The sequence below is a fragment of the Choloepus didactylus genome, chromosome 4, assembly GCF_015220235.1.
Source record: "Choloepus didactylus isolate mChoDid1 chromosome 4, mChoDid1.pri, whole genome shotgun sequence".
Classification (NCBI taxonomy): domain Eukaryota; kingdom Metazoa; phylum Chordata; class Mammalia; order Pilosa; family Megalonychidae; genus Choloepus; species Choloepus didactylus.
This window is the reverse complement of record NC_051310.1, coordinates 181179553-181190970: the sequence shown is the minus strand read 5'-3', so window position 1 is coordinate 181190970 and position 11418 is coordinate 181179553. Positions and strand designations below refer to the sequence as shown.

The 11418-nt window shown below is 36.7% G+C and overlaps 1 protein-coding gene across 1 annotated transcript; it reads left to right on the top strand.

Annotated features, from left to right (window-relative positions):
* Positions 1-1022: 1022 nt before the first annotated feature.
* Positions 1023-3746, top strand: FSCB (fibrous sheath CABYR binding protein). The gene is made up of 2 exons (XM_037835197.1): positions 1023-2363; positions 2451-3746. Exons 1-2 carry the CDS (start codon positions 1023-1025, stop codon positions 3744-3746), a joined length of 2637 nt encoding a protein of 878 aa, XP_037691125.1.
* Positions 3747-11418: the final 7672 nt, after the last annotated feature.

Sequence of the window (11418 nt, the reverse complement as noted above, 5' to 3'; positions counted from 1 at the left end):
AAATTCTTATGAGTTAGATAAATATTCCAAATCTAATGTAGTGCCATTTGCAGTTTGCTTAATGGGGGTTTCTCATTTTCAAAGATTCAATTTAAAGCTTTTTTCTTCATTGGGGAATTCATTCCCATGTGGTAATTCAGCAGAGTACCTAGTGACTCCCTCAAAAGATGCATTTTATTTCACTTGGTATATCTTTAGACTAAATATTCTTTTATTTTGCCAATTTGGGTGAAACTATTTTCTGAAATAGGTGAAAATAAAAATGAAAATATCTCAATTTGTTCGAGAAGGCATCATGGTACCTAATTTCATATATATTTTGATAGTCGACTTGTGGTTACTGAAACCAAAAGACATTGGAAAGGAGCTTACCTGGAGGTGGATTTCAGAATTCAAGTTTTTCAGACCATATTAACTTCCTTTCAAATCATATAAACATGCATTTATAGGATATTCTCACACATGTTTTCAGTTGTCTTTGTCAACAACTGAAAATAGGCTGCAGCACCCTGCATTCTAACTGTCTTTGATAATAGGATGAAAAGAACAGAAATTAAAGTTCAAAAGCATCAAGTTCAACAATTAGAAAGTGGCATTACTTGAGTTTATTTGATGTTCCTCTGGAGGAAAAATAGTGTTTTCAATTTAATCTCAAAAAGTAGATATCTCCTATGTAGCCATTGCCTGTTGGTGCACACCAAGTTAACAACTGCTGGGAATACCACAGATGGAACTCTGTAGGGAGAAGTGCTGTGATGTCATAGACCCTTGAGGAAAGCTTCTAGAAGTGAGTTTTAGTCATAACAGAGACTAAACAAGAAAGATGCATACTGAGTAAGGTGGGATCCAACAAGAATGTAGTACAGAATGCAATAATTTATGAATTACCTTTTTTTTCTGAGGGAGCTCAACAGAACAGCACTTAATGAAGGAAGGCAAAGGCTTAACCACTTGGTACTTTTGTAATATTTGATGATTAATTACTTAAAGAATAACAAAGTTGAAATTTGCTGGTCCTAGAAATGGAAGAAAGTGATGAACCTGATCAGCCTATCTCAGCAGGGAGGCAAGAAACTCGAAAAAGAAGACGACCCAGCCAACCAATGGTAGACAAATCCCAACAGACTGAAGGGACAGAAAAAAAGAAATACCTGACCATACCACAGTCACCGGGTCCTAAAGCTACCCATAGCATTGGTAATATTCCTGGAAGCAATGTTGACTATTCTGTTAGAGAATATGAGTCTCTTAGAGTATCTTCTCAACTTCAGCAGACTTGGGCAAGGAGAAAGTATGGACAAGAAATGAATGATAAATCTCTGCAGATAGACACCATTGTAGAAGAGAAAAAGGAAGAAATCAAGGCAGTTGGTGAAATAGTGGTACCTGAAGAAAAGCCAGCTAATACTGAAGAAGCAGCTCTTAAATTGCCAGAGAGTGTGCATGAAGTAGAAATTCCATCAAGTGGACACTCAATACAACTCAAAATAGACAGATCTCAGCAGACAAATTGTACTGGAGACTGGACCATGATGAACATTCCTTACAAAGAAAAGGTGGACAAGGAGCAGCAGACATACTTTAGTGAATCAGAAATAGTGGTACTTTGCAGGCCAGGGAGTTCTTTTTCAAAGTCAGTGGAAGGTGCCCAGAAACGTAAATCCTCAGGGAAGATTTTTGTCAGTGAACATCCTGAAATTCAACCAGCAACAAGTAGCAAAGAAGAAATTAGGCAGGAAAGTGTTAGCGAAACTTCCCTTACTCAACCAAAAATGTCAACCAAAAAAGGTACATCAGGATTCATTTTAGATGCACCTAAGGATGAGGAAAATAGATCTGCTGTAGGAGAGGTTGCTTTTTTTAAAAAAGAGGTCTCTGCTGAAATAGAGTCTCCACCAACAGAGAAAGTCCTGGCTGAAGAACAGCTTCCACCAACTGAAGAGGCTCCTGTTAAAGAACAGCTTCTAGCTGCTGCAGAAGCCCCTGTTGAAATACAGATTTCATTTGCTGAAGAGGCACCTGATGAAGCTCAGCCTTCAGCAGTTGAAGAGCCTCCTGCAGAAGAATCCCCTGCAGAACTTAAGCCTCCATCAGCTGATGAAGCCACTGCAGAAATAGGGCCTCTACCAGATGAAGGGTCTCCTGCAGAAGAGGTCACTGCTGAAGTAGAGCCTATACCTGCTGAAGAGTTCCATGTTAAAGTACAGCCTCCATCAACTAAAGAAGCTTCTGCAGAAGAGGCTGTTGTTGAACTTCATATACCATCAGCTGATGAAGCTACTGTAGAAATACAGACTCTAGCAGCTGAAGAGCCTCCTGCAGAACAGGTCTTTGCTGAAGTAGAACTTACCCCTGCTGAAGATGTACAAGTGGAAGTACAGCCTCCACCAGTTGAAAAGGACCGTGAAGAAGAGACCCCCTTTGAATTTCAGCCTCTATCATCTGAGGAGGCCCCTGAAGAAGAGGCCCCTTCTGATGTTCAGCCTCTGCCAGATGAGGAGACCCCTGCAGAAGAGATTCCCACTGAAGTTCAGCCTCTACTAGCAGAAGAGACTGCTACAGAAGTGGCCTCTGCTGAAGTTCAGCCTCCACCATCTGAGGAAGCTCCTGCTGAAGAGGCCTCTACTGAAGTTCAGCCTCCACCATCTGAGGAAGCCCATGCTGTAGAGGCCCCCACTGAAGTTCAACTTCTACCAGCTGAGGAGGATCCTGCAGAAGATGCCCCTGCTGAAGTTCAACCTCTAGTGTATGAAGAAGTCCCTGCTGAATTTCAGCCTCCATCAACTGAGGAGGTCCCTGCAGAAGAGGCCTCCACTGAAATTCAGCTTCTGCCAGCTGAGGAGGCTCCTGCAGAAGAGGACCCTGCTGAATTTCAGCCTCCACAAGATGAAGAGGTCCCTGATGAATTTCAGCTTCCATCAACCAAGGAGATCCCTGCAGAAGCAACCCCTACTGAGGCAGAGCTTACCCTTGCTGAAGAGGCCACTTCTGAAGTACGGTCTCTACCATCTGAAGAGGCCCCTACAGAAGAGATGCCCACTGAAGTTCTTCCACCAGCAGGTGAGGAGGCTCCTGCTGAATTAGATCCTAGCATTGTTGAAGAGGTCCTTATTGAAGTTCAGCCTCCACCAGGTGAAGAGGTTCCTGTTGAAGTTCAGCTTCCACCACATGAAGAGGTCCCTGTTGAAGTTAAGCTTCCAACATCTGAGGAAGAAGCCCCTATAGAAGAGGTCCCCACTGAAGTTCTGCCACCACCAAGTGAAGAGGCTCCTGAAGAAATAGAGCCTTGCACTGTTGAAGAGGTCCTTATTGGAGTTCAGCCGCTACCAGCTGAGAAGACTCCTGCGGAAGAGGTACCTGCTGAAGTTCAGCCTCCACCAGCTGAGGAAGCCCCTGCAGAAAAGGCCCCCAGTGAAGTTCAGCTTCCACCAGCTGAGCAGACCCCTACTGAAGAATTTCTTTTAGAAGAAGCCCCTGCTGAACTTCAGCCTCTATCATTTGCAAAAATCACTGTAGAGGCTCTTGTGGAGATGGAGTCTACTGAACTATCTCCTCAGGAAGATGTTCCGGTGGTAAAATTAAAGTCAATTGATTTGAGAGATGATCCTAAAGATGAAGTAGCTTCTGCTGCAGACTCTAAAACTCCAGGAATAGATCCTGAATTTCCTGAAGTTCCACCTAATAACAAGAAAAAAAGAGTTTCTAATGTTGAAATAGATGGTGTCTTCCATATAACATTAAAATAAGGGCCTTCACCTCAGCCCTAGGCGGATCCTAACTAAACTCGCAACCAGTAGCTAGGGGTTTTTGATGTGCATAAATTAGGAAAGGGGAGAGGCATCTGCAGTAGCTTTGTGGATAAGGAAATTAAAGAAGCCTCAAGACTTGGAGTGCAAGTGTGAAATGAACAATAAAAACTGTAGCAGTTTAAAATTTCTTGTGTTATTTTCATTAAAATATAGAGTGAATGCAATACCTATTTTGAAGTGAAATAAGTTATGCTGAAATAATTAAAATATCTTTTCTGAATTAAACCCTTGTTGACAAGGCTGGAGTATATTCTGCAGCCATGTTTTCTTTCCTGTGCCTTGCCTTTATAAGTACATGTAGCTTCGAAGGGAAAAGGTATTTTCTTTTCCACAGTTCTCTCATCTACTTTAAATTTCTTGAGTTTCAGTCACACATCTAAAGTTCTCTTTCTAGTTATTCATCGTATTCTTTCTTCCCCTTCCATTAGATTCTTTCTGAGCAAGCATTTCTTTCCTAGTTTCAGTTTAAGTTTTCTTCCTTTTCCTCTTGTATATTTTATATTTCAGTGTCTGGAGAATGTATTTCTTTTGTGAAAATCTTCATATCAATGAAATGAATATGGCCAGAGATAAACTATTTAAAATAGTGTAAATGTAAAGAAAACTTTGCTTTAGATGGCCTCAAGGGCACATTCCTGTTTAGTTTATTTTTTACACAAGACTAAATAACCATTTATTTATTTATTTTTTAACTTTATTTATCAAAAAATTAAAAAAAACAAACAATAAAAAAAACATGTCAAGCAAAACGAAAACAAAGGAATAAGAAAAACAAATAACCTAAAATAACTACATTGCTTCCAGCGGGTCCAACCCTACCCCAAGAAAATTAACATACCATAACTGAACAAAGAAATAAGAAAAACCAATAACCTAAAATAACTACATTGCTTCCAACATGTTCCCTACCCTACCTCAAGAAGATAAAAAACTATAACCAAACAAAGGAATAAGTAAAACGAATACCTAAAATAATTAGATTGCTTCCAACATATTCCTATCATACCGCCCAAAAATTAATAAACCATAGTCATTCCTGAGCATTCCCATAACATTAAGATTACCCTCCATAACTTATCTGTTCTTACTAGATTATCATTCCCCCTTCACTATTTGTTCTCCATCACTAGATCCCCTATATTCTACAATATAAAACATTTATTTTACATTTTTCACAGAGTTCACATTAGTGGTAACATACAATGTCTCTCTTTTTGTGCCTGGCGTATTTCACTCAGAATTATGTCTTCAAGGTCCATTCCTGTCCTATGATTCATGACCTCATTCCTTCTTACTGCCGTGTAGTATTCCATTGAGTGTATATACTACATTTTGTTTTTCCACTCATCTGTTGAAGGACATTTGGATTGTTTCCATCTCTAGGCAATTGTGAATAATGCTGCTATGAACATTGATGTGCAAATGTCTGTTCATGTCACTGCTTTCAGATCTTCTTGGTGTATAACAAGAAGTGAAATTGCTAGATTGAAGGGTATCTCAATATTTAGTTTTCTAAGGAACTGCCAGATTGTCTTCCAGAGTGGCTGTACCATTATACAATCCCACCAACAATGAATAAGAGTTTCAATTTCTCCACATCCTCTCCAGCATTTGTAGTTTTCTGTTTGTTTAGTGGCAGCCATTTTAATTGGTATGAGATGATATCTCGTGGTCTTAATTTGCATCTCCCTAATAGCTAGTGAAGATAAACACTTTTTCATGTGTTTTTTGGCCGTTTGTATTTCCTCTTCAGAGAACTGTCTTTTCATATCTTTTGCCCATTTTATAATTGGGCTGTTTGTACTACTGTCATTGAGTTGTAAGATTTCTTTATATATGCAAGATATCAGTCTTTTGTCAGATACATGGTTTCTAAATATTTTCTCCCATTGTGTTGGTTGTCTCTTCACCTTTTTGACAAATTCCTTTGAGGTACAGAAGCTTTTGATTTTGAGGAGTTCCCATTTATCTATTTTTGATTTCACTGCTTGTGTTTTGGGTATAAGGTCTAAGAAGTGACCTCCTAATACTAGGTCTTGAAGATGTTTCCCTACATTACCTTCTAGGAGTTTTATGGTACTGTCTCTTATATTGAAGTCTGATCCACTTTGAATTAATTTTTGTATAGGGTGTGAGGTAGGGGTACTTTCATTCTTTTGGATATGGATATCCAGCTCTCCCAGCCCCATTTGTTGAAGAGACTGTTCTTTCCCAGTTCAGTGCATTTGGAGTCAGTCAACTGTAGATCTGGGGGTCTATTTCTGAATTCTCAATTCAATTCCATTGTTCAATATGTCTATCTTTGTGCCAGTGCCATGCTGTTTTGAATACTGTGGCTTTATAGTAGGCTTCAAAATCAGGAAGTATCAGTCCTCCTAGTTTGTTTTTCTTTTTTCACATGTTTTTAGTAATTCGAGGCCCCTTTCCCTACCAAATAAATTTGATAACTAGCTTTTCCAATTCTGCAAAGTAGGTTGTTGGAATGTTGATTGGAATTGCATTGAATCTTTAGATCAGTTTGGGTAGGATTGACATCTTAATGATGTTTAGCCTTCCTATCCATGAACATGGAATTTATTTCCATCTCTTTAGGTCCCCTTTTATTACTTTTAGTAAAGTTATGTAATTTTCTGTGTAGAAGTCTTTTACATCCTTGTTTTAGTTTATTCCTAAGTACTTGATTTTTTTAGTTGCTCTTGAGAATGGAATCTTTTTCTCAAGTGTCTCTTCAGTTAGGTCATTTCTAGTGTATAGGAACATTAATGACTTATGCGCATTAATCTTCTATCCTGCCACTTTGCTGAGTTTATTAGCTCAAGTAGCTGTGTCATCAGTTTCTCAGGGTTTTCCAAATATGAGATCATATCATCTGCAAATAATGACAGTTTTACTTCTTCCTTCCCAATTTGGATGCCTTTTAATTCTTTGTCTTGCCAGATTGTTCTGGCTAGCACTTCTACTGCAATGTTGAATAATAGTGGTGACAGCAGGCATACTTGTCTCATTCCTGATCTTAGAGGGAAGGCTTTCAGTCTCTCACCATTGAGTACTGTGCTGGCTGTGGGTTTTTCATATATGCCCTTTATCATATTGAGGAAGTTTCCTTCAAATCCTACCTTCTGAAGTGGTGTTTTTATGAAAAAAGTATGCTGGGTTTTGTCAAATGCCTTTTCAGCATCTAATAAGATAATTGTTTGATTTTTCCCTTTTGATTTGTTAATGTGTTGTATTACATTGATTGATTTTCTTATGTTGAAGCACCCTTGCATGCCTGGGATGAACCCCACTTGGTCGTGGTGTATGATTTTTTTAATGTGTCTTTGGATTTGATTTGCAAGTATTTTGTTGAGAATTTTTGCATCTATATTCATGAGGGAGATTGGCCTATAGCTTTGCTTTCTTGTAGCATCTTTATCTGATTTTGGTAGTAGAGTGATGTTAGCTGCATAAAATGAGTTAGGTAGTCTTCCATTTTCTTCAATTTTTTGAAAGCGTTTGAGTAGGAATCGTGTCAGTTCTTTTTGGAAAGTTTGGTAGAATTCCCCTGTGAAGCCATATGGCCCTGGGCTTTTACTTGTATGAAGCTTTTTGATGACTGATTGGATCTCTTTATTTATGATTGGTCTGTTGAGGTCTTCTATTTCTTCTCTCATCAGTCTAGGTTAGTCTTGTGTTTCCAGGAATTTACCCATTTCCTCTATATTGTCTAGTTTGTTGGCATGCAGTTGTTCATAGTATCCTCTTATGATTTTTAAAATTTGTTTGGGATCTGCAGTAATGTTCCCCCTCTAATTTATTATTTTGTTTATTTGGGTTTCTCTCTTTTTGACTTTGTCAGTCTAGCTAAGGGTTTGTCTCTCTTCTCAAAGAACCAACTTTTGGTTTTATTTATTATCTCTATTGTTTTTTGTTCTCCATATCATTTATTTGTGCTTTAATCCTTGTTATTTCTTTTCTTTTTCTAGCTTTAGGATTAGTTTGCTGATCATTTTCTTGTTTATTCAGTTGTTCCATTAGGTCTTTGATTTTAGCTCTTTCTTTCCCTTTTAATGTATGCATTTAGAGCTATAAATTTCCCCCTCTATATCACCTTCCCTGCATCCCATAAATTATGTTGTATTCTCATTTTCATTCATCTCTAAATATTTAGCAATTTCTCTTGCAATTTCTTCTTTGACCCACTGATTGTTCAGGTCAGGAGTGTGTTGTTTGTTTTCTGAGCTACTTAAAAAAACCAGTAAAATTTGTTTTTCTAAGTTTGTAGGTTGCTTTTCTTTCTTTCTTTCTTTCTTTCTTTCTTTCTTTCTTTCTTTTTATTTTGTATATTCTATTGTGGCTTGATTTCTTTTAAAATTCAGAAGTCATATGAAAATTCTGAACTACATTGACCAATGGGAGAAAAAATATAATGAAGATAGTCATCAATCGACAACATTAGAGATGTTTCAACACTTAAAAATTATGTTAGCTGAAGCTGAGATGGAGAAATTGTTATAGTCTAAGTATTTTCAAATAGTAAGAAATACATTTGGGAGATTCTGGAGTTCAGATTCAGAATAACTGGTAATGTAAATTACAGCAGGAAGAGCTGTGAAAATTTAGGCAGGAAACATTGCTTTAAAGTCTTTAAGACACAGGTACCAGTGAGAAAATCTCCTGAATCACTAGGAAATAGAATAATAAGGAGAGGGGTTCAGTTTTTTAAAGCAGGTAGTGGGAAAACCTCAGGGTGAATAGAAACATGTATAGGTCAGCAGTCTCTCCACATGCAAGAGTGATAACAAGTTCCTAACAATTAAATTTTTTTTTTTAAATGCAATGATATTTTAAAAACAACTTTACTCAGGAATGAGCTACATATATTTAAATTGTACAACTGATGAGGTGTGACATATGTATATACCTGTGAAGCCATCACCACAAACAAGGTAATAACATAGACATCTCTCTCAAAGTCCCCTCCTTGACCGTTTGTAGTCTCTCTTTCTCTCCTGGACCCCTCAGGCCATAGGCAATCACTTACCTCTTCTGTCACTGTAGATGATTTTGCATTTTCTAAACCCATGTAAATGGAACTATATACCATGCACTCTTTTGTTGTCTGACTTATTTGATGCAACATAATATTCTGAGATTCATTCATGTTGCTATATGTATTAATATTTAGTTCCTTTTTGTTACTGAATTGTATTCCATTGTATAGATATTGCATATTTTTTTAATCTATCACTTGTTGGACATTTGAGTTGTTTTCTGTTTTGGCCTATTACAAATAAATCTGCTATGTGCATTCATGTACAAATCTTTGTATGGACGTAAGCTTTCATTTCTCTTGTGAAAATACCTAGGAATAGAAAAGCAAGGTTGTGGAGTAGGTGTATGTTTAACTTTTTATTAAACTTACAGATTTTTCCAACTTGATTATACCATTTACCTCTGACCAGCAGTGTACAACAGTTGAAGTTTCTCTACATCATCACCTACACTTGTTATGTTCAGTCATTCAAATTTTAGCCCCTCTAGTGTGAGTATTCTGATAACTGCTTGTGATTTTATTATGTATTTTCCTAATGACTAGTGATGGGCATATTTTCATGTGCTCTTTGTAATCTGTATATATTTTTTGTTGACGTGTCTTAAATCTTGGCCCATTTTAAAATTTGGTTTGTCTTGTTTTTTTTTTTTAAGCTTTTTATTGTAACAGATTTGAGTCAAAATTTACCGTTTTTAACTCTTTCAAGTGTGCATCTCAGTGGTATTAATTACATTCACAATGGTTTTCTACCAACATGACTAGCCATTACCCAAACTTTTTCATCACCCCAAAGAGATACTCTGTACCCATTAAGTGATAACTCCCTACCCCCTCCCCTCTCCAGTTGTAAACTGTAATTTATCTGTCTTAATGAATTTGCATATGCTAGGTATTTAATATAAGTGGAATCATATAGTATTTATCCTTCTGTGTCTGGTGCTTTCAACATGTTGTCTTCAAGGTTCATCCATGTTGCAGCATGTATCAGAACTTCGTTCTTTTTTATGGCTGAATAATATTTCATTTGGTATATACATCACATTTTATTTATCCATTATTCTGTTGTTGAATATTTGGGTTGTTTCCACATTTTGGCTATTCTGAACAATGCTGCTGTGAACAGTGGTGTACAAATATCTGTTAAGTCCCTGTTTTCAATTCTTTTAAGTAAATACCTAGAGGTGAAATTACTGGGTCCTACAGTAATTCTGTGTTTAACTTTTTGAGGAACCACTAAACTGTGTTCCACAGCAAGTGCACCCTTTCATATTCCCACCAAAAATGCAGGAGGGTTCCCATTTTCTTGCATTCTGTCCTGCATTATTATTTTTTTAAATATTAGCCATCCTGGTGGGTGTGAAGTGTTGTCTCGTGGTTTTGAATTGTATTTCCCTGATGACTGATGATGGTGAGCATCTTTCCATATGTTTTTTGACTGGTCATTTGTATATATTCTTTGGAGAAATGTCTATTCAAGTCCTTTGTCTATTTTATTTGCTTTAATCTTTATTATTATTATTTAATTTTTTATAGTAGTAACATATAACACAAAATTTCCCATTTTAACCACTTTTATTTGTACAATTCAGTGATATCAATTTCATTCACAATATTGTGCCGCTCACCATCATCCATTGCCAAACTTTTTTCATCATCCCAAACAGAAACTCTTTACCCATTAAGCAATAACTTCTCATATTCCCTTTCCACCTGACCACTGATAACCTGTAATGTACTTTCTGTCTCTATAAATATACTTGTTCCAAGTATATCATATAAGTGAAATCATACAATATGAATCCTTTTGTGTCTTGCTTATTTCACTCAACATTATATCTTTGAGGTTTACCTGTTTTTTTTGCATTTTTTACAGCTGAGTAATATTCCAGTGTATGCATATGCCACATTTTGTTTATCCATTCATCTGTCGATGCTCTCTGGGCTGTCTCCATCTTTTGGCTGTTGTGAACAATGCTGCTATAAACATTGGTGTTCAGATATTTTTAGAGTTTTTAATTCTTTGTGGGAAAAACCCAGATATTTCTGAGTCATATGGTAACTCTATGTTAAACTTTCTGAGGAACTGCCAAACTGTTTTCCACATCAGGTGCAACGTTTTACATTCCCATGAGCAATGTACAAGGGTTTCTATTTCTTTGCATTCTCACCAACTTGTTATTTTCAGCTTGTAAAACAACAGCCATCCTAGTGGATATGAAATGGTATCATTGTGGTTTTGATTTGCACTTCCTTAATGCTTAATGATATTGAGTATCTTTTTAAGTGCTTATTGGTATTTTGTATCTCTTCCTTGGAGAAATTTTATTCAAGTCCTTTGCTCATTTTTAATTGTGTTGCATTTTTGTTGTTAAGTTTTAGGATTTCTTTATATATTCTAGATATTAAACTCTTGCTACATATAATGATTTTCAAAATTTTTTTCCCATTCCCTACTTTGTCCTTTTACTTTTTTGATAATGTTCTGGGTGCACAAAGTTTTTAATTTTGATGAAGTCCAATTTATCTACTTTTTTTTCTTTTGTTGCTCCTGCTTTTGGTGTCATATCTAAGAAT

What these genes read in the sequence shown, in the direction of transcription:
- FSCB (XM_037835197.1), top strand. Translation starts at nt 1,023, where the DNA reads ATGGAAGAAAGTGATGAACCTGATCAGCCTATCTCAGCAGGGAGGCAA. An exon ending in AACTTACCCCTGCTGAAGAT is followed by an intron (nt 2,364 to 2,450) that starts GTACAAGTGGAA and finishes TCATCTGAGGAG; the next exon opens with GCCCCTGAAGAAGAGGCCCC.